At 34.8% G+C, this 15,255-nt stretch overlaps 1 protein-coding gene and 1 pseudogene across 1 annotated transcript; both read left to right on the forward strand.

Moving 5' to 3' along the window:
* The first annotated feature begins 562 nt into the window (after positions 1-562).
* Positions 563-3,528, forward strand: LOC148927083 (putative late blight resistance protein homolog R1A-3). Its single transcript, XM_089069934.1, has one exon. It carries the CDS (start codon positions 593-595, stop codon positions 3,485-3,487), a length of 2,895 nt encoding a protein of 964 aa, XP_088926060.1. The 5' UTR covers positions 563-592; the 3' UTR covers positions 3,488-3,528.
* A 1,572-nt stretch (positions 3,529-5,100) lies between these two features.
* On the forward strand, positions 5,101-10,536 carry LOC148927084 (putative late blight resistance protein homolog R1B-16; annotated as a pseudogene).
* The last annotated feature ends 4,719 nt before the right edge of the window (positions 10,537-15,255 follow it).

The raw sequence follows: 15,255 nt of genomic DNA on the forward strand, positions 1-15,255 counted from the left end.
TCCTATGTTTTTTTTTTTTCTCGTATTGAATTACACATTTCCAATCTGATTTTCTACATTTCACACACCTTTAAAAGATTAGAAATCCAAAATGACAGCAAATTAATTTCTGGCCCTCTCACGGAATGGAGTCAAGAGCAAAACTAAAACTTTTTACTAAAAATAAATAATTATTGAATTAGAAACCGTGTCTTAAAATGAAGTTAAAATAATATCAATGCTTGCTAGCAAATTAAACCTCAAATCGTAATTTCTCTTAACTAGAGGCTAAACATTAGAAATTTAGAAGTAATTCATTTGAAACGCACTAATTAAATCCTTATAACGCGTAATTAACGAGAAATAATCAACAATCATGAGTTCTGGCATAACGGCTCTATTGTAGGAAAAAAACACAAAATTTGGTTAAATTTGGCTTTTACAAAACATAATCATTGTTTTGGGAAATTTCCAAGATCAATACAAACGTATGAGTTGGGACACGAAAAATCACCACTTTCAAAACTCATATAAATGTGCTCTTGAACATTGTTTGAGTACAAGCTAAATAAAGATCCTTCTCATAATAAAAATACTCTGTTTTACATAGATAATGGCAGCTTATGCAGCCTTGGTTTCTCTAATGCATCTCATTGATGACATCGAAAACCATCCTTCCCCACCCATCTCTCTCAACAAACACCAAACTCGGTATCTCACTCAAAATGTTCACTTTCTGCAGGAATTTCTGCAAGCTTACAAGTCCCCCGTTTCCGACAGCGACGAAGCAGATCCATTGGAGATGCGTATCGCAGATGCAGCTTACGCGGCTGAAGATGTTATCGAATCTCACATTGTCCGCAAGATCCAGCTCGATAGATCATCCAAATCAGCCAAAACCGGAAGCTTCTTCAATTGCTTTCGAGGTCCAAAGGATCCCGGAAATGTCTCATCAAATCACGGTGATGGTGATGGTGATGATGATGAAGCGGAGAAGTTGTATCAAGGTGTGCAAAATGTGATAGAAGAAATGGATCGGATCAAGAGAGTGGCAATGGAGGCCAACTTTGAGAAGGCGGTGGTGCTCGGTGATCAAGGGCGGAGATTCGTTTCTTCTTCTTCTTCTTCTTCTTCTTCTTCCACCGGGAAGAAGAGTAGTGGCGTGATGGTGTTCTCTGATGATGTCTTGCACGGGATCATGGAAAAGCTCGTGGCAGATGCACCCGGTCGCCAAGTCATCCCCATTACTGGTATGGGTGGAATAGGTAAAACTGCTCTTGCAAAAGCTGTTTATTCGAAACAAGTTATTAAAGAGCGTTTTGATGTTTGTGCTTGGGCCACTATTTCTGAACAATTCAACATAAAGGAGATTTTATGTGAACTTGTTTCTCAAGCTACTAACATAAACAAGAATTTACTTGGTGAAAAGAGTGAAGAAAAATTAGGAGAAGAGTTATACAAATTTTTGTCGGGTAGAAGGTTTCTGATTGTAATGGATGATGTGTGGAATATCGAGTCTTGGGATGAGATACAACATTTCTTTCCTAACAATGGGAATTGTAGTCGGATAGTGGTGACGACTAGGCTATCACAGTTGAGTGCTCAATTGAATAATCATTATAGTCACCAAGTGAAATTTCTTGACAAGGATAGTAGTTGGGTCCTATTCTCCAAAACTGTGTTTGGAGAGGAACATTTTCCTCATGAATTGGAGAAAATTGGAAAGGAAATTACAAGAAATTGTAGAGGACTTCCTTTATCAATTGTTGTAGTGGGGGGTATTTTGAAAAATGTGGAACGCACACAAGAATATTGGGAATCAATAAGAAACAACTTAACTTCAGCGGTAAATTTGGATGATAATAAGCATTGCTTGAGATTGTTGAAAAAGAGCTACAATCATTTGCCCGTATATTTAAAGCCTTGTTTTTTATACATGGGCATGTTTGAGGAAGATAATGCTATTAGAGTCTCAACACTAACCAAACTATGGATTTCTGAAGGATTTCTTAATCCAATAGAAGGCAAAACTTTGGAAACAATTGGGAAAGGTTTCATAAAGGATTTAGTTGATAGAAATCTCATTTTAGTTGATAAGTTGGGTAGTACCGGAAACATAAAACGAGTCAAACTTCATGATTTGCTGAGAGACGTATCAGTGAACGAGGGCAAGAAAGAAGGATTTTATCATGTGATTGGAGAATCTAGTCCCCGAGGCATAAATAGCCAACGTCGTGTTGTTGTACGCAGAAACACTTCAAAGGAGAAAGTCCTTGATGAGTTGCTATTTGTGTCAGACGCTCGTTCCATTATATGGGAGCATGGAAAAGTTCCACGGTGTGAGAAATTTGGATTGTTGAGGATAATAAACGCACACAAAAAGGGTAAAAGTAAGGTGACTAATCTTGTGTCTCGGAATGTTAACATTTGGTGCCTCCATCAAACTATTATTCAACCATTTGAATTCCCTTCCCTTCGGTGTCATGGATTCTTTTGGGCAATACGCTCATACAAGTTCCGTACATTCACATACCACAACTACGTGAATTCTCTTATGTCTCGGTATGTTAACTTGAGACACCTCGATGTTGAAGCTGCTAGCATGTCTTCAGTTTTTTCTTCTTTCAATCACCTTTGGAATCTGCAGAGATTGATAGTTTTTTGTCCGCGTAGATGTAGTGTGCCTAGTGAGATATGGAAAATGCCTCAACTAAGGCACATTGAGATGGCAGGGAGAAAATTTCTTCCGCCAGATCCTTCGAGTGATACTGTCGTCATGGAGAATCTAGTGGTACTTGAGGGAGCACTTAATTTCAAGTGCGAAGGAGAGATTGTTAAGAGAATTCCCAATATTAAGAAATTGAGGATACAATATTCAGGCAGCAAGGGAAAGGGGTATGATGATTATTACCGTCTGAGCAATATTGATCGTCTGTGTAGATTAGAATCTCTCGATATCTTGTGTTGGTTTGATTTTAGAGGGAATGCCTCTTTGTATAAGCTCACCTTTCCCCAAACCCTAAAGAGATTGAATCTTCAAATGGAGCTTCACTTTGAATGGGAACCGATATTGGAAAAGATAGGTTCGTTGCTCCTTCTTGAGAAGTTGAAGTTGTGGTTTGGATGCTTTGGAACATGCAAGTGGGAAATATTTGAAGATCAATTCCCTTGCCTCAAATACTTGGGGTTGTTCGGGTGTCGTAGCTTGAAACATTTGACTGCAGAAGCGAACTCCATCTTTCCATGCCTTGAGATGCTTGAACTTAATAATTTGAAAGGATTGGAAAGTATCCCATCTCAAATTGGATACATACCGACTCTCCAATGCATAGAGATGAATCTTCCCAATGTATCAATGGTAGAATGTGCAAAAGAGATTGTAGAGGAGCAAATGGATTTACAAGGAGACAATCTTCCCTTTCTTATTAAAGTTTGGCATCCCAAGAAGAACCAATCAATGCAGAGTTTCTCAGGTCCCAACTTCGAAGTTCATCAATCTAATTTCTAGTATTAGGTTTGAGATTTCTTTTTCTTCACATTTTCAATGAAGTGTTGTATTTGCAGTTGTAATAGTTTACCTTATGTTTAAATAATCTACAATGCATTTACATCAATCTCATAAACTTGTATGGAGGCAGGGTATATTCATTATACTATTTGTGACGTGAATTTCACTCAAAACAATCTCAATACAAACCCTTTCATTTTTCTTTCAAAGTTCTTTTATTTTGATTTAAAATTTATTTAGAGATAAAAAAATAATTGTTAATACAAGTGTGTAATAGGAAACTAAGTTGGTAATCTTACTTAAATCAACATGATATTTGTAAATTGAAATACGAACTAAATTTTATTGCGGCATCTTTTTTGTTTTCGGTTTATTTGATTCATGCATGCATTGAGAAAACAATGGTTTCTTATTTCAGTCTGTATAAATAGAGACGGAATTATCACATGATATAATACTACTGAGAGTGAGATATTGCATACCTTTCTCTCTTTGAAAAATAATCTAAATTTTGGATGACAGGATTTTTAATACACAATTGATAAATAAGAGAAAAAAAAGAAAAGAGAAATTGAGTAAAATATCAGAGAGAAGAGAGAGGAAAAGAAATAATGTTAAGAAATTTTACATAAATAGAAATAAACTAATTTTAATAGGCAGATTAAAATAAAAAAAAATAAGACTGATTTTTTTAGTTAATGAAATATTACAATTTGAGGCGAAAAAGTAAAGCTCATCTTTTTTTCTTTTTTTTTTGTTTGACCACAGGTGTACCGAACCCACCTTCGGCGGAATTCGACTAATCCTGCTCGACCGGGTTTGCAGATTAAGGCTGAAAATCTCCCAGCGGGTGGTGGGATTTGAATCCGTGACCTTAAGGTCACCATAGCTCCGTACTGCCAACTGCGCTACGACCCGTTGGTAGTAAAACTCATCTTTTAATTGTATTGCTTCTCTTGAAGCCCAAATATTTTTGGAAACAGGCCGATGATGGGACAGTAGGCCCAACAACTTATTAATATTTATGACCCATCTCTCTTTAAACTGAATATTTAATATTTTCTCAGATCATTACTTTCAAAGCACCAAACATAACTAAAAATAAAATAATAAATTGGTCGATTTATTACCCTTAATCTAGTCTGATTTGTAAAGTTGTCTCGATAAATATTGAATCGCTTAAAAGAAATTAATGTTGAACCAATTATAATAGTGCATAACTTAAGGCCACATAAGCATTACACCAAAAACAACTTAATTAGTGAAAATATATATAACTACAAGTGGATCTAATATTTTTAAAAATTATTCTTTTTGGTGTTAATGGTTGTAGGTAGATGCTCTAAATTCCGTAATTAGGTGGGATGACAATTTTACTCATCAAATTTAAAGAAATTGAGTCGTTTCAGCAACTTGTACCCAAATATAATTTTTTTAGGAAAATAAAAACATAGTACTCTTTCACAAGTTGCCATGATTCTCCATGCTCAAATTTTCCTCATAGAGTAGAAAGAAAAGAAAAAGAACAAATCAATAAAGTGTAATAGTTGAAGGCATATGAAAATCACATTATATTGTCTAAGATTAATCGTTGGAATGGAGGTTGGAATGAAATGACAGCCTATGCAGCCTTGGTTTCTCTAATGCATCTCATTGATGACATCGAAAACCATCCTTTCCCTCCCATCTCTCTCAACAAACACCAAACTCAGTCCCTCACTCAAAATGTTCACTTTCTGCAGGAATTTCTGCAAGCTTACAAGTCCCCTGTTTCTGACAGTGACGAAGCAGATCCATTGGAGATGCGTATCGCAGATGCAGCTTATGCGGCTGAAGATGTTATCAAATCTCATATTGTCCGCAAGATCCAACTCGATAGATCCAAAGCAACCAAAACGGGAAGCTTCTTCCATTGCTTTCGAGGTCCAAAGGATCCCGGAAATGTCTCATCAAATCACGGTGATGGCGATGGTGATGAAGCGGAGAAGTTGTATCAAGGTGTGCAAAATGTGGTTGAAGAAATGGATCGGATCAAGAGAGTGGCGATGGAGGCCAACACTGAGAAGGCGATGGTGCTCGGTGATCAAGGGCGGAGATTCGTCTCTTCTTCTTCTTCCACCGGGAAGAAGAGTAGTGGCGTGATGGTGTTCTCTGATGATGTCTTGAACGGGATCATGGAAAATCTCGTGGCGGATGCACCCGGTCGCCAAGTCATCCCCATTACAGGTATAGGTGGAATAAGTAAAACTGCTCTTGCAAAAGTTGTTTATTCGAAACAAGTTATTAAAGAGCGTTTTGATGTTTGTGCTTGGGCTACTATTTCTGAACAATTCAACATAAGAGAGATTTTATGTGAACTTGTTTCTCAAGCTACTAACGTAAACAAGAAATTACTTGGTGAAAAGAGTGACGAAAAATTAGGAGAAGAGCTATACAAATTTTTGTGCGGTAGAAGGTTTCTGATTGTAATGGATGATGTGTGGAACATCGAGTCTTGGGATGAGATACAACATTTCTTTCCTAACAATGGGAATTGTAGTCGGATAGTGGTGACGACTAGGTTATCCCAGTTGAGTCCTCAATTGAATAATCATTATAGTCACCAAGTGAAATTTCTTGATGAGAGTAGTAGTTGGGTCCTATTCTCCAAAACTGTGTTTGGAGAGGAACCTTTTCCTCTTGAATTGGAGAAAATTGGAAAGGAAATTACAAACAATTGTAGAGGACTTCCTTTATCAATTGTTGTAGTGGGAGGTATTTTGAAAAATATTGAACACACAAAAGAGTGTTGGGAATCAATAAGAAACAACTTAACTTCAGTGGTGAATTTGGATGATGATAAGCATTGCTTGAGATTGTTGAAAAAGAGCTACGATCATTTGTCTGTCTACTTAAAGCCTTGTTTTTTTATACATGGGCATGTTTGAGGAAGATGATGCAATTAAAGTCTCTACGGTAATCAAACTATGGATTTCTGAAGGATTTCTCAAACCAGTAGAAGAAAAACTTTGGAAACAATTGGGAAAAGGTTCATAAAGGATTTAGTTGATAGAAATCTCATTTCAGTTGATCGGCTGGGTAGTACCGGAAACATAAATGAAGTCAAACTTCATGATTTGCTTAGAGATGTATCAGTGAACGAGGGCAAGAAAGAAGGATTTTATCATGTGATTGGAGAATCTAGTCCCCGAGGCATAAATAGCCAACGCCGCGTTGTTATACGCAGGATTGTAGGAAAACATGGAACATGTGGGAAATTTGAAAAGGCTAGACCTTTGGCCTTTCATCTTTTGGTAACCTCCAAATGCTTTATGGTATGCCTTCATGTCAAGACCTTTGAGGTGGTCTCCCCTATCCTATAAACATGTGGGAAATTTGAAAAGGCTAGGCCTTTGGCCTTTCATCTTTTGGTAACCTCAAAATGCTTTATGGTATGCCTTAATGTCAAGACCTTTGAGGTGGTCTCCCTATCCTATAAATAGGTGGAGTTTGGGAGAGGAGAACACACCAACAATCATTCTCTCTTCTCTCTAAGCTCAAGCATTCTAGTTCGCATTTTAGGATCATTGCATTGCTCGGTTCTCGCCTCCAATTCAAGTTCGCCGGAGCCTACGAGTTTGAGGTGCTTCAACTCGGTAGGAGGAAAGTCGTTTCATCTTTGGGGACGTTGCGCCAATCCGTGAGCGCTAGCCGGGGCGTATCTCGTCTTGCGGAGAGAGTTACCTCGACTCGACTTGAAGAAGACTATAGTTTGCTTCTTGATCCTTTTATTACATTAACTTTGTTTAATTTACCTTCTAGCTTTTTGGTTCTTTTGTAATAGCAAGAGTTTGCCCGTGTAAAGGCTACACTATTTCCAACAAGGAACACTTCAAAGAAGAAAGTCCTTGATGAGTTGCTATCTATGTCAGATGCTCGTTCCATTATTTGGTAGCATGGGAAAGTTCCGCGGTGTCAGAAATTTGGATTGTTGAGGACAATACATGCATATAAAGATGATAAAAATACGAAGAATAATCTTGTGTCTCGAGAAGTTAACTATTGGCACCTCCATCAAACTATTATGCAACCACTTGAATACCCTTCCGTTCGGTATTATGGATTCTTTTGGGCAATATGCTCATACAAGTTCCGTACATTCACATACAAAAACTATGTGAATTCTCTTGTGTCTCGGTATGTTAACTTGAGACCACTCTGTGTTGAAATTGTTAGCATGTCTTCAGTTTTTTCTTCTTTCAATCACCTTTGGAATCTGCAGAGATCGACAGTTTCATGTCCACGTAGATGTAATATGCCTAGTGATATATGGAAAATGCCTCAACTAAGGTACATTGAGATGGCAGGGAGAAAATTTCTTCTGCCAGATCCTTCAAGTGATATTGTCGTCATAGAGAAGCTAGTGGTACTTGAGGGAGCACGTAATTTCAAGTGTGATGGAAAGATCGTTTCGAGAATTCCCAATATTAGGAAATTGAAGATACAATATTCAGGTAGCAAGGGAAAGGGCTATGATGATTATTATAGTCTGAGCAATATTGATCGTCTGTGTAGATTAGAATCTCTCGATATATTGTGCTGGTTTGATTTTAGAGGGAATGCTTCTTTGTACAAGCTCACCTTTCCCCAAACCCTAAAGAGTTTAAATCTTCAAATGGAACTTCACTTTGAATGGGAGCCGATGTTGGAAAAGATAGGTTTGTTGCCCCTTCTTGAGAATTTGAAGTTGTGGTTTGGATGCTTTGGAATAGCCAAGTGGGAAATATTTGAAGATCAATTCCCTTGTCTCAAATACTTGGGGTTGTTTGGGTGTCATAGCTTGAAACATTTGACTACAGAAGCGAACTCCATTTTTCCATGCCTTGAGAAGCTTCAGCTTTATTATTTGTGTTGAATATTTGTGGTCTACTTTAATTGGACCTTGGGTATTTAATTAAGTTTTGGGCTTGTCCCAAATTGATTAAATGCTATGGCCCAATGTTTGTGTAATGGTGGCCCAACCCGGCTTGATCCATTACTTACCTAGGCTGCACCGATGCTTGCCACGTGGGACTCTCACCCGGATCCTGCTTTGTGGCCGTTGATTCTGTGTTGTGTTTGTTAAGTGAGAGGCCGACCTCTCACTTACCCTAATTCAACCACTCACCTCTCTCTCTCTTTCCAGTATTCTCTCTGCCTTCTCTCTTCTTTCTCTCTCTTGTTTTCAGGCGACTTCGCCGGTGAACTCCTCAGATCTTTGGGTTACACCGATTGATCCTTGTTTTAGTGGGTCCTATCGGTTTAGATCTTGAGTTTGGAGACTTTCTCGGTTTCCAACAGAGTACTTGAAGGATTCTTACTTAGGGTTTGAATCTGGTGAAGTCTGGCGTTCAAGAATTGAGAACTTGTGAGGATCTTGTGAGTTTCTGGTGACTGTGAGGTGTTCTGATAGTCTGGGTGGCATTCGGTGCGGCTAGGGTTTCCTGACCTAGCATTCAAAGGTTTCTCATCGTGTGACTTGTGGTAGAAGCGTGTAGGGAGGTCCTTGGCCTAGTGTAGTCACTGTTGTCAATGACGGATCCAGAAACTAGAGCTCGTGGGGTCGGACAAAAAATTTAATATGATAGTATAATATTTAAATAATTACTCCCTCGTCCCAGATAATTCGGAACACTTTGACTTGGCACGGATTTTAAGAAATCTAATGGAAAGTGAGTTGAAAAAGTTGGTGGGATGTGGGGTCCTACTTTTAAAGTATTAGTTTTATAATAAAATGTGATAGGAATGAGTTAGTGGAATATGAGGTCCACTACCAAAAATGGTAAAAATAAAGTGGGACAAATTATGTGGGACGGCCCAAAATGGAATGATGGGTCGAATTATCTGGGACGGAGGGAGTATTATTTAATTTATATACAATTTTTAAATAGTTATTTTTATCATTTTTGCAGTCCCTTTTGTTAATTTCTTTAGTATAGGAGTATCATTTAATATTATTCCTAGTATTTGTTATTACAAATTTAATTGTTAATTTCAACAAAATTAAAAATAAAACTAAAAAAACATTTTTTTAATATTTAACATATTTATAGGATCTAGTAAACTAATTAATTGCACAAAATAAACAGCCGCATAGTAAATAGGAGTACCACTATATATTAATAATAAGTTTATTGCATAAAAATATTACTTAAAAATGAAGGAATCAAAATAAAAATCTTCAATAAAAGAAATATCCCTATATTTACTAAAACGACGCCTCGATCTTCTCCCAAAACTAGTCTACAGACTACAGTTTTCTTCTCTTTCAAAGTAGAGCAACGAAGTTCTCTTCTCCATTACTAAATTTCCTCTTCATTTAAATTTTCTAGTCCATAACAATGGTTTCTCTGTATTTTTTATCTTCTCCCCACAATTTTTCTCTAATTTTCCAAGAAGACGAAGTTGTCGAGGGGTCGGGAGGCGGAGCTGCCATGGGTCGCCGGCAAATTACAGAGCTTCCCGGCGGCACTCACGGACCGATGGTGGGCCCCACCCGACCCCACCTGGGTCCGTCATTGACTGTTGTGACCTGAGCCATATCCTTATTATTCTGTCTTAGTTGCATTTACTTGTTGTTACTTAGATCCGAAAGGATCTTGTGTTGGTTCACTGATCTATCTACTTGAGTGTGCAGGTACTAATTGGACAAGGACTTGGATTCCAGATTGTTTGAAATCTTGGAATAGTTAGGGCTCGAATTAGGGTTCGATATCTGTAATAGTTAGATACCTCAGTGAGTTAGATTACTTGTAATCTTGTAATACCTTTGTACTTGGCTTGTAACTTCTGAGATTAGCCATCTCAGAACCCAATTAATAAAGAGATCCCGGTAATTAGCGAATCCCGAGTGATCTGATTCCTACAATTTGAAAGGATTGGAAAGTATTCCATCTGAAATTGGATACATACCGACTCTCCAAAACATACAGATGGATCTTCCCAACGAATCAATGGTGAAATGTGCAAAACATACAGATGGATCACTAGTTGTCATGATTCTCCGTGCTCAAAATTTCCTCATAGAGTAGAAAGAAGAGAAAAAACAAATCAATAAAGTGTAATAGTCGAAGGCATATGAAAATCACATTATATTGTCTACGATTAATCGTTGGAAATAACACAATTATATGTTAATTTAATCCGAAACATTCTAGTCTTTTATAGTTACTAAACATGCTAAAATTTTCCAATAATTAAAGTACATGATCAAGAAAATAGAAATAGAGAAGCAATTCAAAATAGAAATAACAATAAAAACACTCAAATTAACGTATGAACAAAATTAAATCTTTTGTCCCAAATCACAAGCGAAAAGCAAAGAAAGAACACAAAAATAGCAAGGAACATATTTTGTGGAAAAAATTGGGACATTAAATTGTAAAAGGTGGTCAATCAATGCATGCATGTTCCCAATTTAGTTTTTGTTTGGAATGCATCTTCCATATATTCCTATTATTCTCGACGTAGACATATACATATATGCAATCTTACAGTGGCGGACACAGAAAATATAGTTAGGAGGGGCTTCAATGTATACTTCATTCATCCCACGATAGCTGTGTCGTATTTGTTTTTGGGACGTCTTAAGATAGTTGAGTCATTTCTTATTTTGACAAAAAATTTACTCTCTCCCCGCTTAATCTCTAAGCACTCATTTTTTAATTTATGTGCAAAAAAAATGCTCCAACTAAAATGAAATTATAAAGTCAATTATTTCATAAAATTTAAGCAAAAACTTTCATATTTTCATTCTAAATTTCACATAATAAAATTATTAAACACCTATGGAAAAACTGATTTTTGAATAATTAAATTAATAAAGGAAATTAAATAAAAAGAGAACAACTAACTTTATAAATTAAAGCTGCAAAGTTATGAAATTCTCGTGAATTATGTGGGAAATTGTAATAATATTTTATTGATAAAGATTTTGGAAAAAATATAGTAGGAACTCTATTACTATTATATTTACAATTGATTGATTAATCATTTATTTAAAAAAAATAATGAATTTGGAATTTAATTTACACTTTCTAAACAAAATTAAAACTTCCTAAATAAAAATGAAAGCAATACTTTTGTTTAAATAAATAAATTAATCTAATATATTTGGATGGATTGCTTTTATTTTAAAAAAGGATGAAATGATCGATTATATTAGTACATAATAATTGATTTGACATTAATAAAGTTGTCTTCTTCCTCGTGAAAACACCAGCAGCCATTTTCATCCTTTTGCCACTGTAATTTTTTCTCTAAATCTAAATTCAGCCCTTCATATCATATAACTTTCAGTGATTTATTCTTCAACCACGTAGATTTGGGGAGGGCTGCTGAGAGTGCTCGAAAACTTTTGAAAATTTTAAAATAGAAAAAAAAATCACAAAAAATAGCTTCTTGGGAGGGGCTTAAGCCCCTCATCCTCCCTTACTGTGTCCGCCAATGCAATCTTATAATGATATAGGTTACTAGTATCACATAAAAATTAGATTAAGAGATTCTTTGGAATATTATTTTTTGGGTTCCATTTTATTTGGAATGCTAGACCACGAGAATACAATCTTACCTTTTTGAATTCCACTTTTAGTGAAAAGAAATTTCTCACAAGGGACATAAATTTCGTTTACAAATATAACTATAACGGATCATCTTCTATTGCTTATAGCATCATACAAAATCAAATCTCCACCTTTAGATGTATGTGGCTGCCCTTTCCAAATCACAAAGGCAATTTTGATCTTTGTGGTTGGTTTTCTGAATTGGAATGAAACAAAATCAAAATGCTTCTGCTTCACTTCTTTTTTGTCTTACTATTCGTTTACAAATGTGTAGTTAACATAATTTTATTACCATATTTTAATTCGTTGAAAGCCATACTTTTATCAGATATATCATTATTTTTTCGGGGTGCATGATATGCGAATATATAAGTATCCGAAACCGATGGATCAAACACCCGAATATCCGAAATTGGTCATGGTGAATTGTTTTTGTATATATATTGGTAATAAGTAAATAATTAAATCAAGAATTTTAAAAATTCTACAAAGCTAAAATTTTCCAATTTTCAATAAATATATATAATATTCTTTTTATTTACATGTTAATTATATGACTTAATCATTGGACTCTATGTCTTTATATGCTGAAAAGTACATTTTATTTTCCAAAACAGATGAATATTACTTACTAGTGTGAATATGCAAAATATTCAAATTGACTAATACTCTCTCTGTCCCATTAGAAATGAAACGTTTTCCTTTTTGGTTTGTCCCATTAAAAATGAAATGTTCCTATAAATGGAAACAATACTCTCTCTACTTTTCCTTCTTTCTTACTTTACTCTCTCTTCATTAACTCACAAAACAACACTACATAAAATCTTGTGTCGAAAAGCAAATGCTGCATATTTAGTGGGACGGAGGGAGTATATCTTCCCGTCCAAATAGATGCAGTCATACTTTTTTTTTTAGTTTATCCCACAAAAAATGTCATATTTCTTTTTAGTTAATGTAAATATAATATTTTCTCTTTTCACTTAATACATGATACAACATCTCCTAAAATCTTAACATTATCAAAATATGAAATCGAGAAAAATAACGTATATAGGAAGGATAGATAAAATTAAAGAGGTAAAATATGTGCTAATATGATATAGATGAAAGAGACGCAACCGCTATAAATAAGCAGAACAAATCTCTGTACTGTATATACATATATATCATCAAATCCATCGTATATAAATATGCTAATCTCACGAAATAGTTAAAAATAAAATAAGTAGAAACGTTTTCTTCTTCTCCAAATATATATTATATATATACTCCTTTGGGTCACGAAACATCGTGTACTGATTGTGGAGAGGACTCGAGCAACAAATCCGTTACAACATTATGAACATGCGCTTGAATAACTCATGGATCTCCTACGGTTTGCATCTTGTATGATAAAGCATCTCCAAAAGTTTCCTTAGAAGGTGGAGACATCACGTCCACTCCAATTGTAATCAGTAAGGAGATCCACGAGTTATACAAACGCATGTTCATAATTCTAAAACTGGATGATGTGAAGAATTTGTTGCTCGAGTCCCACCTTGTACACAAACAGTACACGATGTTTCGTGACCAGAATGAGTATATATCTTTGATGATGATGAATCTCCACCCCGAGGAGGAGCTGGTATGAATATTATTTACGTTAGTATTTAATTTGTATGATTATAGGTCCAATAAATATAAAACCTTTTTCTATTGCGGCCCGTTTCACCATCAATGATACATATTTAATTTGTATAATTACAGTTTTTTAGTTTTAGATCTAGTAGTAATATAAGAATCAAAATCATCGTTGGAAACATGAATCTCATTGTTTGCATGACAATTTGTAACAAATATACTCCAATCCTATGTTTTGTTGTTATAAAAAATTAAATGCATCAAAGAAGAATAAGAAGAGAATGGTGAAGATGGAGAATCGGAAATTGAATCGTGATGCAGTGACGTTTAATTTAGGGTTTTAATTATTTATTTAATTGCAAGGTTGTTTAGTTTAGGACTTTATTTTATTCATTTATTTGCAAGGTTGCTTGGAGTATATATATCTTTGAATTTAATTAAAACTTACTCCTATTCAATTTAAATGGGTAGAATTAAATTTATGGGCATATCTATTATTATAGCATACCATATCTGTTCTCAAAGGATAAATATGTTTATACTAATTGATTTAAATGTAATTAAAAATTATAAACCAATTTTAAATGTGAAATACTTAAAAAATCTGATTATTTACATAGAATTGATTTAAAAGTAATTAAAATTATGAATTGATTTTAAATATGAAATACTTAAAAAAATCCAATTATTCATATGTTGAATTTATGTACAATTTATCACTATTCAAAAAATTATGGAGTAGTACAATATAAAAACTTCAATAAAGTATCCGACACCAAAATCTGGACAAGGATCCTAATGTTTTTTTTTTTTGTGTTGCACATTTCCACCCTCATTTTCACACACTGTTAAAAGATTAGAAATCAACAATGACAGCAAATCAATTTCTGGCCCTCACGCGGAATGGAGTCAAGAGCATAACTAAACCTTTTTACTAAAAATAAATAATTATTGAATAAGAAATCATATCTTAAAATGAAGTTAAAACAATATCAATGCTTACTAGTAGCAAATTAAACTACACTAGAGGCTAAACATTAGAAGTAATTCATTTAAAAGCACTAATTGAATCCTTATAACGCGTAATTAACGAGAAATAATCAACAAATATGAGTTCAAGCATAAAGCTCTAATGTAAGAAAAAAATTACAAAATTTGGTTAAATTTTTGGTTCGCGCCGCAGTTTCAAAACCATAGGTGGATGTGTCTCCGCCAATGTGACGAACGATGTAGTCTGTTTATAAGGGAATCATCGACGATTGATCGTAAAACATCAACAATATATTACACTTAGATTACTAGATCAACAAATTTCATGATTTTCCTAACTAGATTTTAAAGTGACAAACAATAATTTGATTAAATATCATGACTTTTTTTGGCAAATTACAGAAACTTAAATAAAGTTTAGTTCAATTTCAAACTTGGTGACTTGCTTTTACAAAACATAATCATTGTTTTGGGAAATTTCCAAGAGCAAAATACCAACGTATGAGTTGGGGCATGAAAAATCACCACTTTCAAAACTCATATAAATGTGCTCTTGAACATGGTTTGAGTACAAGCTAA

This window comes from Salvia hispanica, chromosome 4 (genome assembly GCF_029641045.1).
Source record: "Salvia hispanica isolate PSC_SH4W2 chromosome 4, Shi_PSC_v1, whole genome shotgun sequence".
Lineage (NCBI taxonomy): Eukaryota > Viridiplantae > Streptophyta > Magnoliopsida > Lamiales > Lamiaceae > Salvia > Salvia hispanica.